Source organism: Pogona vitticeps, chromosome 2 (assembly GCF_051106095.1).
Source record: "Pogona vitticeps strain Pit_001003342236 chromosome 2, PviZW2.1, whole genome shotgun sequence".
NCBI classification, from domain to species: domain Eukaryota; kingdom Metazoa; phylum Chordata; class Lepidosauria; order Squamata; family Agamidae; genus Pogona; species Pogona vitticeps.
The window spans coordinates 248,495,408-248,514,711 of record NC_135784.1 but is presented as its reverse complement, the minus strand read 5'-3'; the positions used below and the strand labels follow the sequence as shown (position 1 = coordinate 248,514,711).

Sequence of the window (19,304 nt, the reverse complement as noted above, 5' to 3'; positions counted from 1 at the left end):
TTGGATTGTTTGTAATCCATCAATGGTCAACCAAGAGGGAATCATGCTTTTTGTGTAGTTCATCACTCCACTGCACTTTTAGGAAATATGGAGAGACTAATTCAAGTGTGGCATTCCCTGCTCAAGGGTAGAAGGAAGGAGGAACTCAAAGGTTCATTAATTTCTGACTTGGAGCAAAAATGTTCATGTGGCATGACTGTAAGACACTTGCTATCTGTTCTTATAGAGTATCTATCTTATGGTAGACCCTCCTTTAAGACATAGAAACACTTCTGAAAAGCAAGCTGCCAGCAATCTTCACTGTTACTTCTTGCAACCCTAAACAATAGATGAAATGTAATTTGTGGAAGCTGAATGAATTACTGGAATTACCTCCAGCACATGAGTTACTACTTTTATTTTTGTCTTTCCTAGTCCAGTTCATGAAGGGGGAGAATGCCATGGTTCCAGAATACAATATAAAATATGTGAGAATCCTTCTTGTCCTCCTGGAGTACCTGCATTCAGGGACTGGCAGTGTCAGGTCTTTGCTGTTAGGCCATCTTATCAGAAGCATGTACACCAGTGGCAGGCTGTGATAGATGAAGGTAAGCATAACCCAGATTACTACCATCAGCATGTTACCATGGGTGTTTGACATTAAAAAAAACCTTAAGACTTGCATGTTTTTCAAAAAGTACATAAATATTTCAGTGCTATGGCAGGAGGCAAGATGATCTCTGCTATTTAGTCTCCATATAAGTCAGTCAGAATATGCAACAGAAACAAAGAAGTATAGTTGTATAGCTTTTCAGTGCATTGCTTGAGAAGGTGTGTACATTTATTTTAAAAGAAGAAAAAAGGAACTATGGTTTTTCACATTTAAATATTTTGTGTCCCCTGCACTGGATATTGGCGGACAACCAAGTCTTACATATATCTTAGTTGGTCATGGAATACTTTCTTTAAAATACAGTGTTGACAGATTGCCAAGCCTACGTTTTCATATATATGTATCCCTAGCAGGCATCACTTAGTTTGCCAGGGAAAAGGTGAACAGGATGCTTACTGGTAGCCAACACTCACCATCCTAATACTCTCATTTGTATTATACAGTCATGGCCAAAAATATTGGCACCCTTGCAATTCTGTCAGAAAATGCAACCTTTCTCTCAGAAAATTGTTGCAGTTGCAAATGTTTTGGTACTCACATGTTCATTTCTCTGGTTTGCTTTGGAACAACAATAACAACAACAACAACAACAACAAATCAGAGAAGAAAAGTCAAATCTGATAAATCCCACACAAAAACCCAAAATGCACAGTTAATGCAGCTGTCTAAATTTTAAGAAATAACTGCATTTCAAGCATGTGATTTTCCTTTAATTTCTATTTAGACACACCTGTCGCAAGTAAGAGGTGTGGGCAATATAGTAATCACACTTGCAACCAGTTAAGATGGACAAAAGTGGCCTTTGGAGAAAAGAATGAAGTATAAAGAGTTGTCTGTGGATTTGAGAGAAAAAATTATGGAAAACCATCAGCAATCTCAAGGCTACATCTCCAGAGACCTTAATGTTCCTCTGTCCACTGTGCGCAATATCAACAAGAGGTTTACAGCCCATGATACTGTAGCTAACCTTCCTGGACATGGACGGAAGAGCAAAATTCCTGAAAAATTACAACGGGTTGTTCGAATGGTGAATACAGAACCCAGGTTAACTTCCCAACAAATTCAAGCTGATCTGCAGAAACAGGGTATAACAGTGTCAGCTCGCACTATCTGTCGCCATCTGAATGAAAAGGAACGCTATGAAAGGAGACCCAGGAGGACACCACTCTTGACACAAAGGCATAAAAAAGCAAGACTGGAGTATGCCAAAACTTATGTGACAAAACCACAATCCTTCTGGGAGAAAGTATGGTGGACAGATGAGACAAAAGTAGAGCTTTTTGGTCAAGGACCAAGGACATCATGGCACTGTTTACAGAAAAAGAAATGAGGCATTCCAAGAAAAGAACACAGTCCCTACAGTCAAACATGGTGGAGGTTCAAAGATGTTTAGGAGTTGCTTTGCTGCTTCTGGCACTGGATGTCTTGACTATGTGAATGGTGTCATGAAATCTGATGATTACCAAAGAATTTGGGGGCACAACATAGTGACCAGTGTCAGAAAGCTGTGTCTCCACCAGAGGCCATGGGTCTTCCAGCAGGACAATGACCCGAAACACACTTCAAAAAGCACTCAGAAATGTTTACAAACAAAACACTGGAGAGTTCTGAAATGGCCAGCACTGAGTCCATGTCTGAATCCCATAGAACATTTGTTGAGAGATCTCAAAACAGCATTTGGGAGAAGGCATCCTTCAAATCTAAAGTCCCTGGAACAGTTTGCAGAAGAAGAGTGGTACAAAATTTCAGTAGAAAGGTGTAAGAAACTCATTCATAGTTACAAGAAGCAATTTATTTTCAGTTATTTTTTCCAAAGGGGGTGATACCAAATATTAAGTTAAGGGTGCCAAAAATTTTGGCTACTGCATTTTTGAGTTTCTGTGTGGGATTGTATCAGATTTGACTTTTCTTCTCTGTTTTTTGTGTTGTTCCAACACAAACCAAGGAAATGAACATGTGAGTACCAAACATTTGCATCTGCAACTATTTTCTGAGAGGAGGGTTGCATTTTCTGACATAATTGCAAGGGTGCCAGTATTTTTGGCCATGACTGTAGTTTGCAAAAAAGTTCAAACCATGCAGCATGTATCATTATATTGTATCATACTTGGGTGTATATGCTTTCCTTTCCCTAAATGGCACTGTTCATGTGAGAGACCACTGCTAAGATGGAGGCAATGATCTGAAGTAAAAGATGGCTAGTAAGCCAAAACAACATTTTTACATTTCTAGCAGCAGCTATTCCCGTTTTTTTTTCTCAGAATGATGCCTTCTCATTTAGTTGACATCACTGTGCAAAGCAGTACTTTTCTATATACATTAGCCTATGCAATCTGCAGGAGAGCAAGAATGATTTAAAAATATGCCCTTTCTTTGAAAAGCCTACTCAAAGAGGTAGTTTCTTTGTTCACAGCATATTTAAATGAGAGAGAATGCGGGGTATTGTGTAGCACTTTATTTTAATGGTGCATGTTTGTGTGAAGTTCCCTTTGGAATATGTCCATAATTACAAATATAGTAGTAATATAGTTTAGTGGAAGATAGGGAAAAATTGCTTTTCCTTTAAAAAAAGGTTTTATCAAGCTGACGTGTTCCCCCACCCCCCACTAATTCATACAGAAAAACCTTGTGCATTATTTTGCTCTCCAAATGGAAAAGACCAGCCTGTACTAGTAACAGAGAAAGTGATGGATGGAACTTCCTGTGGCCATCAGCAGCTAGATATATGTGCAAATGGCAGATGTCAGGTAAATTAACCTTCCAATACATAGATTTTTTTTTTGTATAGCATTTCTCAAATTGTTCTGTGCTCTTAAATGTATTCTGCCTTTGGGACTGAGATGGGGCAAAAGAAAATCTGCCACATGCTGGCCATGGTCCATAAGTATATGATCTATACCTGTGCAGACAGACTCTTTGAACATTTTAAAGATAAGGTTGTGTTCATAGGCCCTTTTCTTGAATGAGAATTTGCATCTCACATACATAGCTCAACCTGGTTCTCCTTTGACTATATGGTAGCAGCTTTGAGTACTGCATAGTAATGGAGAGGCATAGTAGGTAAATGTAATTTAATTCCTGTTTTGCCTTGCTTTGAAAAAGCGATCCATTATAGCTAGGGACCCAAGACAGATTATAATGACCATCATCATCATCTATTTATGAATTTTGTCAAAATTTTCTAAGAAACTTCCTTGTAAACCCCACTGAAATTATTAGGGAACTAAACGTGACAGACCCAGATGGCAGCTCTAGTCACACTGGCACACTTTGTCACACTGTGCATGTGTGATACTCAAGCCAGCAGGCTATGGTTCTGGCTCCAGTCCTCTAGGGTAACCTCAGTTTCAAACAGTTTTCCTTTGACTAGGATGTGTGTCAAGGAACATGAAAATACATTAAGCTGTGTTCTTCACTCAGCACACCCACCCTTTAATGTAGAAGTGCATGCTAGTGCACACACACGACCCAAAATCAGTCAGGTAGTCAAGAAACAAAGTTTAGTATGAAATTCCCCGCTGGATAACCAGGTTAAGTAACACATTATGTTACAGACAACTGGTTCAGATATTCCTTTAAGAGCATTTCATGGAGTATAAGTGTTCCTACCTTGAAATTCATGAAGACATAACTATGGCAGTGTTTTTTAAATAGGTTAGTAGGATTATCAGTAAGACCCTGGCTATTGAGAAGGGTAGTTGGCACTGCAGGTTAAAATGGTTTAGGAGAAGGAACTTCAAAAAAAGTTTAATGTTTACATCAAGAGGGCAAAAATTCCAATTTTGAAGAAAAATACCAAGATGCTCAGCCTTAAGAAAAAGTTGAATATATATTTAATTTCATTTACATTTTAGATATGCAGAAATATAGTTCAGTACAAATGACTTCATTTAATAATGAGGAACAGAAATGATATAATTATATGTTAATTTGATACAACAATATTATCTGATAACTAGACTTAGGTTGGACTTCAGCCTTGAAGTTTATGCTCTAAGAAGTAGCCATGTCCCTCTGTCTCTAAAAATCTAGGAAAGAACCAAAAAATGGCTGTCCAGTTCAGTGAATGGAAATCATTAGAGTTACTACCTCCACAGGTCAATGTACTTTCCCACGACTAAAATCTGTTGTTGGTTTTCTTAAGATGGGTCAAGTTACTGTAATATTAAACTCTGTTCCATTGTGTACAGCATTAAAAGACATCATTTAGCCTTCACAAGAATATGATGATATTTCCTTTTTACTCAGAAGTTTGGATGTGATGGCATATTGGGATCTTTGGCATGGGAAGACCACTGTGGTGTCTGCAATGGAGACGGAAAATCCTGTCGAGTTGTTAAAGGAGATTTTAATCATACTCGAGGAGCAGGTAAACCACTTTTTAATGTAATTAATGTTTCTGTGAGGTAGCTGAGCGTGTTATACATTGTAGAATTTGTTTAATAGTTCCCTATCTTCTATGTTGATTAGATTATAGCATAACATTCCCGATAAGTAGTGATTATCAGGAAAAGCATTTTTACCCAGTCTCAGAGATCTTATTGCTGAGATGTGGGTGATTAGGAACAGATGGGAACAAGTATTTACTAAACCTCTCTGCATATTTTGTGATACATAATACCTGGGTTTATTTACTATAGCTGAATATAAATATTTGTCTGAATTAGCGTTTTACCAAGATGATGTCTTAAATTAAGGAAAGAAAAAAGATCATTCTCAGAGAGAGAGAAAAAATTAAATATACATTGATTCAATATTTACATTTTTAACAAATTTTATGATTTCATAAACACAATTCTGATATACTTGTTTTCAAAAAAGCACTTAAAATTATTCTGCATTGAAAAAGAGATAAGGCAGCCTTAAACACTTAAAATAGCTAAAAAAGAAACAAAATCTGTGTATTACAAATACCCTAGCCATTTCCCCTCCATGATTTATAAAACTTCATAAAATTATGCAACAATCCAAGCTTTCCATTGAAAGTGTACTGATGGGTTGTTGGGTATGTCAGGAATGTGTGCCTGGGGAAGACTTTACATATGTAAACATAACACTTCCTGTATTCCCACTGGTGGTAAGGCCCAACATCGGCAATATGGTTGCACATCACAAGTCGCCTTGAATCTTCCTCCCCAACATGCTCATGGATCTGTTTCACAAACTATGGCAGCCTTGATCTAACGTAGATATTGTGATAAAGGACAGGCTAGACAGCACCAACTGTAGCTCTGAAGAAGCACATTATTCCAACAAGATCTGAAACACAGCTGAGTTTTTTTGTATTTAAGGGCCAGTTCTACCTCTCCTAGGCTCCATCTTTTCCCATGAAAAAAGAAGCCTTAAAAGGATAGGGTTGTTTCTTGAAACCTAGCAGTAATTCTCTCATAATTTGCAGTTGGCATGCTGCTGCAGTTGGCACACTGACTTCAGCAATTTTTTGGTCTTGGAGGAATATATTTTGGTCCAGTGCTAGACATATGCTCAGGGGTCTTAGTAATGGAGATAATTGGCCCAGGGATGTCTAATTCTCCAGTGACGCTTAGGGTCTGGGGTTTGATTTGCTAGCAACTCCATTTCCTCAGCTTCTGACTCTGTTGTCCCAGCCACTACTGGATTTCTGGACCATGGCATTTACCTACTCTCAGAAATCCCCATGGAATGTAGATGGAAAATATACAGGAGGAAAACATCTTCTCAGATATGCATAATTTAGAAAGTTTTTAGGAAGTAACATTTCATCCTCTGCGAAAATTCTCCTCCCCTCATTACATGATTATTGTGATAAATAAAAAATTCTTACTCATTTTAGCATAAAATGTAAAGTGATGTGCAATTTTGATTGATTTCATCATTTCACCAGGTTCATCAAGCCAAGCATAATTTTTGAAGCAAGTAGGAACTCTAATTTAAACAGCTTTCTTCATAATTATTTAATTTTAGGCTTTAATGTAAGTATTCTAGTGCAGATGATTTAGTTAGAACCAGAAAATTTTAAAAAGCAATAAACATTAAAATCTGCGTTGTACCACATACTGTTTTAGAAAAGAAGATTAGAGACAGGTTCTGACATTTCAGTGTGATTATGTTTCAGAGTGGAGATAGTTTGTAGATAGAAAGAAAGCAGAACCACAATTGTCTGAAAGTCTAAGAAGCAGAAATAAATATGCATTAACAAACACTGAAAAATCTGCTCAGTATTGAAGATGACTGATTATCAGCTACATAAAATGATACTGAAGGAAATGTTTATCTGTTGCAATAAACTAAATGTAAGTCTTCACAGAAATGGTTCCTAAAGTAGATCCCACATTTTAACTATGTTAAGCATTATCCAGAAAGCTTATTTACCTTCACAAAAAGGATTGTGTTTGAGCATCAAGGCTTCTCTGTCTATTCTAGCACAGTAGCCAACTGCTTATAAAGTCCTCTCCCCTCCTCTCGGTTACAAAAATAGCTTTCTGGGCAGATTCATGTGCATATTACTCAATGGAACTAACTTAAAGGACTATAAAAGTGCTGGCAGCAATCTATGCCTAGTTACACAGATACAAATCCCATTCATTTCTCTGAGAATTAAGCATGCATAGCTCTGGACATTTGCAACCACAATGCTTATCTGTGGTCTTAATGATAAAGCACTGTTTGTTTTTGTTGAATCAGTGTCACTGCTGTGGTTTCTGCCTAAAGAAATGTTTGAAGCAACGTCTTGCTCTGTTATGTTCATTTAACTGCAGATCATAGTCTATGCATATAACATGCATGCCTATATATTTGTTTATTTTGGGTATGTCTACTCAGAATGTGCCAAGTCATTTCTGATGAGACCTGGGAGTTCCATTTCCTTGCCCCCTGCCTACTCTGGAGGAAAGTAAACATAGAAAATTTATCTCTGAAATCTTTTGTTGATGTAGGAATGTTAGTCTGATCCAGCAGAGCTCTTCTTATATTCTTATGTTCTTATTATTAAACACACATGGATGTTATGTTCTCTCATTGACACACAGGATGTGTGTGGCCTGCTCTTGAAGGGAATTAAAATATATGGGTAAATCCAAATGAGGACTGTGAAATTTGTGACTGATATCAGTGATGACATCATTTTTTATTCTCTTAGATGTTACCCATTTAAAGTTGCAAATATTTTTACTAGAATAAAATATTATAATGGTTGGAATATGAAAAAAATGCACACAGGACTGTGTTGCTTGGACAGTAATCTGACAAAAAATTTTAGATGATATCAGAAATGTTAAGAAGAATCACAACAAGGTAATCTGTTTTGATGCAAGAGATACAGGAGAAATGAAAAACAAGGGTGTTATGTTGTAGCTTTTCCTTTTGATGATTGTATAGTTTGTACACATGGTGAAAGGAGACAGTATGTTGGAAGTACACTATATTATTTCAGAGCAGTGTAGAAAGCCAGAAGAGAGATACTAATTCTTGATCATTCCAACAATACAAGTATTAGGAGAGTTGAGATGTCTTAAGCAACAAATGTACAGGGACGTGGAGCAGGGGGAAGATAAGAACAAGTTCAGGATTGGATCAGAACAAGCCCCAGTTTTCTACCTGCTCAACTTTGTGCTGACAACCAAATGCTAATATTGCTCATAATCTGCTCATAATGTCAGAAGTGCCCAGCCTGTCTGCTGTGTAGTTCAGGAGGAAGAATGGCTTTAAACAGAAGATGGTGTGAGGTGTTCAAGTTGGCTGCTGCCTCAGTCTAGATACATGGTTGTCCACATGATGACTAGTATTTTTTTGCTCCTGTCAGAACTCTTACCGTATTTGCCGGCGTACAAGACGGCTTTTTGGCCCTGAAAACATGCCTCCAAGTGGGGGGGGTCATCTTGTACGCCGGGTGCATGTCTAGCAAACCCTCCCTCTCTCCCAGCGAAGTCACTTACCTGGTAGTAAGACCCAGTAGAGCCCGACTCCTAGCCTGGGAACAGCCTGACTCTAGCGCCGAACAGCTGACTGTCGGAACAGCACAGAGGCGGCAGCCATTTTGAGATGCGACCACATGGCTGCTGCCTCTCCAAAATGGCTGCCGCCTCTCCAAAATGGCTGCCGTCTCCGAAAAGGAACCAAAAGGGGCAAAAGGAACTCTCCCCATGATGCAGCCAAAGCAGAATCACGCATGCGGAAGAGGGGGTAGTCTTATACAGCAAGTATATAACAAACTCTACATTCTGAGTGGGAATGTTGGGGGGCCGTCTTATACTCCCAGTCGCCTTATACACTGGCAAATACAGTATTTATTCTTAGGCTCAGATCAGAGTTAGTCTCATATAATCTGCACTTCAGTCTACTTTGGAATGAGCCTTGGATGCTTGGAGAACAGAATGCTTTTAACTGGCCAACAGGTTCAGTCTAACCAGTTGTCAGATGTGCTGAACCAGCAGTTCTCAACTTCTCTCTCGCCAGCAGTGATACAAAGAGAGCCTGCCTAACTGTGTGAAAGTACACTTGTGGCATCCCTTCTGTAGCAGGGATTTAAGTAGTAATAATCAATGTAACAGTTAAAATGACACACCAGAATTTGGAAATCTGTGATCATCTCTACTGTCATACAGTGTACTGACGATTTTCTATCACATAGGGTTGTTGAGGGATTAAGTAGAACTGAGTGAACTGGAGAACTGAGTGTACCTCTTTAAGCTACTTGAAATAAATATTAATATATAAAACAAATAATGGCTGAAATCCTGTTGCTTGGGGTAATAAGTCACACTAAAGTAAGGTCTGTTGAATCATGCCTATTGATTTGGTGAGTCAACTCCTCCATACATTCTATTGATTCAAATTGGCCTACTCGAGTTATGACTTACTTCGTTGTAGTAAGTTACAACTAGAGCAAGCCCATTTGAATCAGTGGAACATATGGAGGAATTAACTCAATAGATCTCCACTGATTCAATGGACCCACTCCAGTGCAACTTACTAGCCAAACAACAGGATTTCATCCACTATGTAAAGTAGGTACAGAGTATTTGGCAAATAATAATAATAATAATAATAATAATAATAATAATAATAATAATAATAATAATAATAATAATTTATTGTCATTGTAAGTATATACACATACAACGAAATTCACAGACACCCAGAGACCAGACACATGCACACACATAAAATTCCCAAACACTCCCCACCCACTAAAAGTCCCCCACTAAAAATACAAACATCTACACCGCAGGCCAAGTTACACAGTCCAACTAATTATTCACTACTGGTGGTCTTTAAATACACAGAAGTCTATTGTGGATTCATTTTTAGAAGGGAGTAGAAGACATTTCTCACATATTCTCTTTGAAACCAGCCCCAAGGACAACTAACACAGTCCAAATCTGCCTCCAACACATTCTTTTCCTGAATGTATTTCTGGGGAAGAAAAGTAAGTCTCTGTAACTAGGCTTTCCTTTAGCTTGATAAACTGCAAGATGTTATGTCTAATGTCCAAAGCAAAATGAATGTGAAAATACCCTCAAACAACAGTAGTGGACATTTCTTTAAGCTTAGAGCTCTCAGCCTCTGGTCCTATGGATGTTTCAGACTTCAGCTCCCTGAAACTTCAGCCAGCAATAAGATGATTGTGAGTGATTTCCATAGGGAAATGGTAGTATGAAGCACAAAATCAAAACAAGCACATAGGCTCCAGTAGACCTGCTTACAATTAGAACAAATATGATTTCAGATCTTTGTGGACAATTTCATGTAAAGAAAATGTGCAGTGTTTTTTAAATTATGCACGTGTGGTATACTTCATTTTTAAAACTAGGTTATGTGGAAGCTTTGGTGATACCTGCAGGAGCAAGAAGAATCAAAGTTGTGGAAGAGAAGCCAGCTCATAGCTACTTGGGTAAGTTGTGGTCTTACTGCAACCAATTCAAAGTGGATACAGAGATTTGGAATGCATCCCAGTTCAAGTGCCACATCAGTCTCGGTAGGCATTAAGCAAGCTACCGCTGACTCGGCCTGAATCAAATTAGGGTGGAGGGGACTGCATACCAAATTCTTTTGGTTTATGTAGCAGAACTGTTGTAAGGATTACTCTAGATATGTTGGACTATGGAACCCATCATCCTCAACTATCCTGGTCATTCCCAAGATGGCTGTGGATAGTGGAATCTGTACTCTGAAACATCTGGGAAACAGCAGGTTTGGAAAGGATGACTTAGATATGGAATATACTTTCAATACTTGGAAATGCCATGTAAATGCCACATTTTATTTTTATTACTACTGCTCCCAATTTTGCCATACACACACACAAACACACACACACACACACAAAATTGCTAACTATCTTCATTAAAAAGGCATCTTTTAGTCTAAGCTCTGGTTTAATTTCGTGTGCCATTTGACTCTCAGTTTCACTGCATCAAATCTGAGAGGTTATTCCTTTTCATTGACCTGTCAAAACTTTTATTTTCAGGCCAGCCATTTACGACAAAGACTGTTTTACTGCTAAATTTCTGTTTTTAATCTGTTCCTGCTATCCTTTGTTATTGTTAACTTCTGTAATTCTGCTGGTACTTAAAAATATGTAGTAACCCTTTTTTTAATAACGGTCAAAAAGCAGAGAATAAATTTGCCAAGTAATTTCAGTGTAGTTTTAACCTTAATATCTCTCTTTTTTCCTCCATAACAATTAGATAATGTTTGTTATTTGCAATCTGTTAGCAGTTTGGAAATGTTATAATGAATCATTCAAAAGTTGCAAAATTCATAAAGCTGTGTCCTATCCATATAATTTTTTCATGGGGGCTGTAAATTGTTTTTATAAAACATGGAAACAAAGAAGTCTCTGTGGGGTTTGCTGTCTGTTTTAATCTGTCATAGAATCAACTAAATTTTGGCATGGGGGGAAAACTGGCATTTGGCCCTCGCAGAATAGGTACAACTGACAGCAACTGAAACAAACATTTTGAAAGATATCCAGAATTATGATTTTTAAGACTTGCCACACTCAACTGATATTTGCTTATGCCTTGTGGAAATATTTACAGGGACCTTGATTTGCCAAAGCAGTAGACAGAAATCTGAAAGGTGATACTACAAGGCAGTTATTCCTATTTAGTCACAAAGTTTCCAGTCCTTTGGCAGTTATTTGAGCATGAGTCCTCTTGCAATAGGTGGGCTTACTCTTATTTAAACGTACATTAGATCTGTCTGACCCATGTTATACTTTGTTAAATAAGTGGGATCATTATTAATAGAAGGCACAGTTGTTATTCTTTTTAATGGAAACTGAATGAATTTGCATCCATTTCTTAAAACATCAGACCTGATCTTAGTGACACAACTTGCTTTCAATCTTGGTTTTGTAGGAACTGGGAAATCTGTCATTTTCCCTTTCCCTAGAATTTGGAACCTCATATCTTTCAATCTTGAACATGAACAAATGTGTACATTTTCAGAAATTCTTCCTCATCTGCTTGGAAATAACTTGTAACAAATCTGGAAATTAAGACATGGCAACTGGACTTCATTTTTGTTAGACTGAAACATTTCACTACTCATCCAAGTAGCTTCTTTTTAATAAAAATTATTTGTTTTCAATGGGGATAGGATTAGGGGTAGGTGGATGGAGTAGATATGGAGTAGATATGGGAAGGGGAAAGGTAAAATTCCAGAGAGCGAGAGAGTACTTGTACATCCACTTCTACAATTATACTAAAAGAAGATAACAAAAAAGAATAACTTAACATGTTTTATCAGAATTGCTATAGTTACTAATCTCTCCATTCCCTAGTTGGACCTTCACATTCTTCTTTTATCTGTTATTGTTATATGCTTTCCAATCCATCTTTCAAGTCCAGCTGTAAAATCGTTCCCAGTTTTGAGTCCTTTTTGAGATGACCTTTCATTTAGTGCTTCTGTTAGTTCATCCATCTCCGCCACTTCTAGTATCTTTTCTGTCAGCTCTTCTAGGCATGGTATTTCTGCTTTCTTCCAATATTTCCCATATAGTCTCCTATAAATGCATTTATTATCAAATATCTCATTCTTCTACGTGGCCTCTGTGAATCTACACAACTGGGTTTTAACTGTGCTTGTGGCTGGATCCTCGGAATATTCTAGAGCTTAAAAAGAAACATTAGTAATATGTTGCCCTTTATCACGCATGCTCCACCTGCCCAAACCTCAGTTCCTTTTTGTCGCTGTCGTGATTGGAACCTCTCTGCTAGAGCTCCTAAATTCTTCCTGATTCTAAACTGATTGTCTCCTTTGTGTATGACCCGGAATACTCTGACTTTGTTTTGCCTCCTGATCTTGTATGTTGTTCCTTGGCTTGATTTGGGCTACTTTCAGATTCCCACCTTTCTATCCGGACTGATTTCCCCTCACGACTTGATTTTTCGGTAAATCGACTTCCCTTTTTGATCATGTTTCGGACTTCTTATTATTGCTTCGCCATTATTCGGATTGATTCGGACTGGTTTTTATTATTCATCTTACTGTGAGTGTTTACTGATTTGTTCTCGCCATGAGGCCGGCCTTTTATGGCCTCCGCGGGCCTGTTTAAGCGTTGTGTGTCCTGCACTGCCAAAGTTCCCTTCACCGATGGACACAATCACTGTTTAGTTTGCCTAGGGGAAGGTCACCAGCCCCATTCCTGCTCGCATTGTAAGAATCTTTCCAAGCCCGTGCTAAAGTCTCATGAACAGAGACTTAAAGCTTACCTCTGGAGCAAGTCTCTTTCAACTGCCAAATTGCAGATGGAATCAAGTACGACCCAACCATCCGTCCCTTGTCCCGAACCTTCAGCGGCAGCAGTGCCCCGGTTTCACTGGCGAAATCCCCTACGATGTCATCTAGGAAGGTGTCTGGATCGACTCCAACTTCAGCAAAGCATTCAACTGTAGATAGTCTGAAAAGTAAGAAGACAGTCAAACATAAGAAAGTAAAGACCTCTTTAAAGGATTGGCAGCGTGACTTAGCAACAATCTCAGAGTCTCTACCTTCACCGATTTTAGAGGAATCTTCCAGAGATTTGCCTGATACTGAGTCTGTTTCAGACAGCGGGACTCCCGCTCGTCACCCATTTACACAGACTCTGCGCTCGCTACCAAGCCACTCCCCGAGTCCGAGCCGTTTATAGGCTGAGATTGCTTTCAGCCAGGCTTCTGCCCATTCTAGCCCTGTAAACACCAGGTGGGCAATTATCATACATTGATCGGACTCAGAGCACTCTAGAGAGCGCACGTCTCCCAGAAAGAAAATGGCTAAAAGGAGGCATGCCTCACCACCTCTCCGCCAGTCATCACATTGGGAAGTGGTAGTGATCTTGAGAGGCTCTCACATCGAGCATCTCCTGATTCCAATGAACCCGTTTATGTTGAGGTCCAGCGCAGAGCTGGTTGATGTCAATATCGAGAGGGTGACTTCGACACAGAAGAATATTATGAGGTCGACAGCCATGGTAAACGTAGGAGGATAAAATGTCTATGCCTCCTCATCATCTCCATCACCACCACCACGTTGACATCGACATTGATCAGACTATGAAGTCAACGTCCTGACATCCTGGCAAATAGAAGGGGCAGATATGGAGGCAGTGACAGATTTTACTTTCTTGGGCTCCATGATCACTGCAGAGGGTGACAGCAGCCATGAAATGCAAAGATGCCTGCTTCTTGGAAGGAAAGCAATGATAAACCTGGACAGCACCTTAAAAAGCCACCCTTTCCCTCCCCCAATTCAAGGATTCTCTTTTTCTTGCCTGTTTTTTTCATAGTTTTGAGTCAGTCTCTCTCTCACTCTCTCTCTCTCTCTCCCCCCCCCTCTCTCACACACACACACACACAGACACCCTCCCTCCATTTACCCCCTCCTTCCATTTTCTCCCTCCCTCCACAGCTGCAACCAATCAAGCAGGCTTATCTCCGATCTCTGAATGAACGGAGGATGTACAAGTGCCCTGCTGTAACCAAGGGAGTAACAGGGAGAGATGGCTTAAAATTTGAGGTTTGGCTGCAGAGGGTGGGGGTGGGGTGGGTGGGAGTTAGGGGGTAGCACTCTGCTCATTACCCCCAGGATTTTCACTTTTACCCCATTTGGGGTAATTTACCCCTGTTCCCCAACCTATGTTATAGACTATATAGGTGCATAGCTAGACTCTATACGAGCATGAGTGTTTCTTCCACCAGAACATGTCAACAAACTAAGATGTGCTATTTCTCTTTTTCACCCAAACGCTGGAGTATCTGCGCACCACACTCAGCATGTCCTGGGCTTGATGGCATCAACCATGGCCGCTCTCCCTCATGCAAGGTTAAAGATGTGTGCCCTACAGGCTTGGTATCTGTCCCTATTCAACTCTATAGCAGACAACCCTTCCAAGCGTCTCCGTGTTACTCCAGAGTTGGCAGAGCAACTGAAATGGTGGACATTCATTCTGAATCTTCTAATGGGTTGCCTGTTCCGCCCATTACAACTCATAGTTCAAGTTACGATGGACGCAAGCCCCACAGGGTGGGGAGCTCACTGTGGTCCTCACAGAATCCATGCCCTTTGGTCCAAGAAGGAGAGTCGATTACACATAAACCAGCTGGAGATGTGGGCTGTCATCAAAGCTTGTTGTGTGTTTCGCCCTCTAATAGCAGGTCGTGGTGTTCAAGTGGTCACCAACAACACCACAACCATGTATTTATCAACAAACAAGGGGGCACACTTTGTCATGTTCACGCCAATGCCATTCTGATCGCACCGTGGTGACCTTGGCAACCATGGTTTACCACTCTCAGAATGATGGCGTCAGAGATCATCAGACTCCCACCTTTACTACACCTGCTGACACAGAATGCAGGCAGGATCTGCCACCTGGACCTAGATTCTCTGCATCTGACGGCCTGGAGGATTCTCCCATGATTAGAGAAGTTTTGGATAGGGCTAGGAAGCCTTCCACAAAACTTTTGTATGCTTACAAATGGTCCAACTTTATAAAGTTTGCTAATTCACAAAATTTATAGACCATACCTTTATCCACTGATACCCTGCTTATATATTTACATTATTTGTTTGACCAAGGTTTGGCTTTTTCTACCCTGAAAGTTTGTATTTTTGCCATTGTCTCCTACCAGCCGCCTGGGTCTGAGGCCTCCCGGTTGTTTTTACTTCCTACTCTCAAGATGTTCTTGAAAGGCCTGCAAAATATGCACCCACCTGCTCATCCCCCTATACCTCAGTGGTCCTTGCGTGTTGTTCTCCAAGCTCTTACACACCCACCTTTTGAGCCCATGGCTTCTTCTGACCTTCGTCTCCTGTCATTTAAAACACTATTTTAGTAGTGATAACCTCTGCTAGAAGAGCAAGCAAATTGACTGCGCTTTGAGCTGATACACCTTACCTTCAGTTCTTCCCGGACAAGGTGATTTTGTACCCAGATATCTCCTTTCTCCCTAAAGTTGTCTCATATTTTCATGTTAATCAACCATCAGTTCTACCCACATTGTTTCCCAAACCCTCTTTGGATGTTCAGCGCATGTTCCACTCACTAGATGTTCGCCGTGCTTTGGTCTTTTATACGTCCAGGACTAGAGACTTTCGCACCTCTGCCCGTTTGTTTGTTTGCTTGCTTTCTTGGTTCTTGCAAAGGCTCTAGTGCAACTTCACAGACTACAGTGGACCGTTGACTTACAGACGGCTTGACTTACAGACTTTTTGAGTTACAGACTTCTCTGGCCGCAAAATTTAGGTTTGACTTGCAGACTGAGATTTGACTTACAGACCAGAAAAAAACCAAAATGGAACAAAAACGGCCTGTTACGGGATTAAACGGTTTTCAATGCACTGTAGGTCAATGGAGACTTGACTTACAGACTTTTTGACTTGAGAACCGCTTTCCAATATGGATTAAGTTCTCAAGTCAAGACCCCACTGTATTTCAAGATGGATTGTGTCTACAATTACTTTGGCTTATGAACTGCCTGGTAAAACCCCACCAGAGACACTAAAGGCACATTCTACCAGGTTTGTAGCATCCTCAACGGCCCTGATGTGTGGTATTGACATCTCTGATATCTGCAAAGCAGCCACATGGTCCATTCCATCCACCTTTGTATCTCATTATTGATTGGACCTCAGGGCCAAGAGGGAAGCTAGTTTTGGGAGAGCTGTGCTTACATCTGTTCTGGAGTGACACCCCACCTTCCAGTAAGTGAGCTTGCTAGTCACCAAGTTGTGTGGATTCAAAGAGGCCATGTAGAAGAAAGAGTGGTTACTTACTTGTAACTATGGTTCTTCTAGTGGTCCTATGTGAATCCACACATCCCGCCCGACCTCCCCACTGTCCATCACTCTTGGTCTTAGCATTAGAGCTCTGATGATGGTGGACTTTGGAACTGAGGTTTGGGCAGGTGGAGCATGCGTGGTAAAGGGCAATGTACTACTAATGTTTCTTTTTTAAGTTCTAGACTATTCCGAGGATCCAGCGCAAGCGCAGTTAAAACCCAGTTGTGTGGATTCACAGAGGACCACTAAAAGAACCATAGTTACAGGTAAGTAACCACTCTTTCTTTATCTACAATCTCAGGCATAATATTCAGTAGAAACAATTTTGGTTTAAATGGTGTCGGGATCTGGAGATGAAGCCTCTGTTGTCGGGATCTGCAGATGAAGCCTCTGTTGTTGGGATCTGCAGATGAAGCCTCCCCCCCCCTCTTGACCAGCAAGGAGAAAGGAAGAGACGAAACATTCGAGTGTGGTTTTAGGACGGGATCCGGATGATCAAAACAGCATGCCGTGCAGCAGCTGTTCATCAGGAATTCCTTCCGATCCTTCGCCGCGCCCGCTTTTATTGTTTTCTCCTACATTTGCACAAATTAATCAAGTACAATCTAATCAGAGACAGGTAATACCCTAGATACACAAGCAGGCTAATACAATCTACCCAGAGACAGGTAATACCCTAGTTACACAAGCAGGCTAATCTACCCTGAGACAGGTAATACCTTAGATACACAAGTAGGCTAATCTACATCCTTTACTGGAAGCTAGTACACTATGTACGTGATTTGCGCGCTTAAGCACAATGTCTGCTACTACCACAGATACATACATTGTAAAAGCATACATTTTCCCCACAAATGGTATCGCACAAGATACAAATTTTTTCAACATTCCATGTACTAATCTCCAGTAATTTTTTGCTTCCCTACATGTCCACCAAACATGATAGAAAGTACTCTCCTGCTTTTTATATTTCCAACACTTGTTAGAAACATTTTCATACATTTTAGAGAGTTTTGCTGGAGTCATGTGCATCTATAAAACATCTTATATACATTTTCTTTGAAATTTACTGACTTTATAAACTTAATCTTACTCTGCCAAATTCGTGTCCAGTGTTCTAAATCAATATTATGACCAATATTTTGTGCCCATTTTATCATAATCTTTCACCACTTCACCTTCCATTGTCATATTTAAAGAGATATTCATACATTCTTTTAATTATTTTATCACTTGTCCCTAGCTGTAGTTTATCAAATGTTGTTTTCTCTTCATAAAAGTTATTGTTTTCGTTCGTTTGTTTAGTCATTTAGTCGTGTCCAACTCTTTGTGACCCCACGGACCAGAGCACGCCAGGCCCTCCTATCTTCCACTGCCTCCCGGAGTTGGGTCAGATTCATGTTGGATGCTTTGGTGACACTGTCCATCCATCTCATCCTCTGTCGTCCTCTTCTCCTCTTGCCTTCACACTTTCCCAACATTAAGGTCTTTTCCCGGGAGTCCTCTCTTCTCATGAGATGGCCAAAGTATTGGAGCCTCAGCTTCAGGATCTGTCCTTCCAGTGAGCACTCAGGGTTGATTTCCTTTAGAATTGATAGGTTTGTTCTCCTTGCAGTCCAGGGGACTCTCAAGAGCCTCCTCCAGCACCACAATTCAAAGGCATCAGTTCTTCGGCGGTCAGCTTTCTTTATGGTCCAGCTCTCACTTCTATACATCACTGCAGGAAAAACCATAGCTTTGACTATTCGGACTTTTGTTAGCAAGGTGATATCTCTGCTTTTTAAGATGCTGTCAAGGTTTGTCATCACTTTCCTCCCAAGAAGCAGGCGTCTTTTAATTTTGTGGCTGCTGTCTCCATCTGCAGTGATTATGGAGCCCAAGAAATTAAAATCTGTCACTGCCTCCATATCTTCCCCTTCTATTTGCCAGGACGTGATGGGGCCAGTGGCCATGATCTTAGTTTTTTTGATGTTGAGTTTCAGGCCGTTTTTTGCACTCTCCTCTTTCACCCTCATGACAAGGTTCTTTAGTTCCTCCTCACTTTCTTCCATCAGAGTGGTATCATCTGCATATCGGAGGTTGTTGATATTTCTTCCGGCAATCTTAATTCCGGCTTGGGATTCCTCCAGTCCAGCCTTCCGCATGATGTATTCTGCATATAAATTAAATAAGCCGGGGAACAATATACAGCCTTGTCGTACTCCTTTCCCAATTTTGAACCAATCAGTTGTTCTATATCCAGTTCTAACTGTTGGTTCCTGTCCCACATATAGGTTTCTCAGGAGATGGATAAGGTGGTCAGGCACGCCCATTTCTTTAAGGACTTGCCATAGTTTGCTGTGGTCCACACAGTCAAAGGCTTTTGCATAATCAATGAAGCAGAAGTAGATGTTTTTCTGGAACT

General features: G+C 40.2%; 1 protein-coding gene across 3 annotated transcripts in view; it reads left to right on the top strand.

Annotated features, from left to right (window-relative positions):
- Positions 1-19,304, top strand: part of ADAMTS19 (ADAM metallopeptidase with thrombospondin type 1 motif 19) — a 217,564-nt gene that overhangs the window by 143,007 nt on the left and 55,253 nt on the right. For 2 of the 3 annotated variants that reach the window (XM_020797558.3, XM_020797555.3), the window contains exons 13-16: positions 415-587; positions 3,272-3,399; positions 4,901-5,021; positions 10,443-10,523. In XM_020797558.3, coding sequence (XP_020653217.3) covers positions 415-587; positions 3,272-3,399; positions 4,901-5,021; positions 10,443-10,523 — 503 coding nt within the window. The remainder of the gene's footprint in view (positions 1-414; positions 588-3,271; positions 3,400-4,900; positions 5,022-10,442; positions 10,524-19,304) is intronic. The other variant, XM_020797556.3, reaches the window with a different exon arrangement.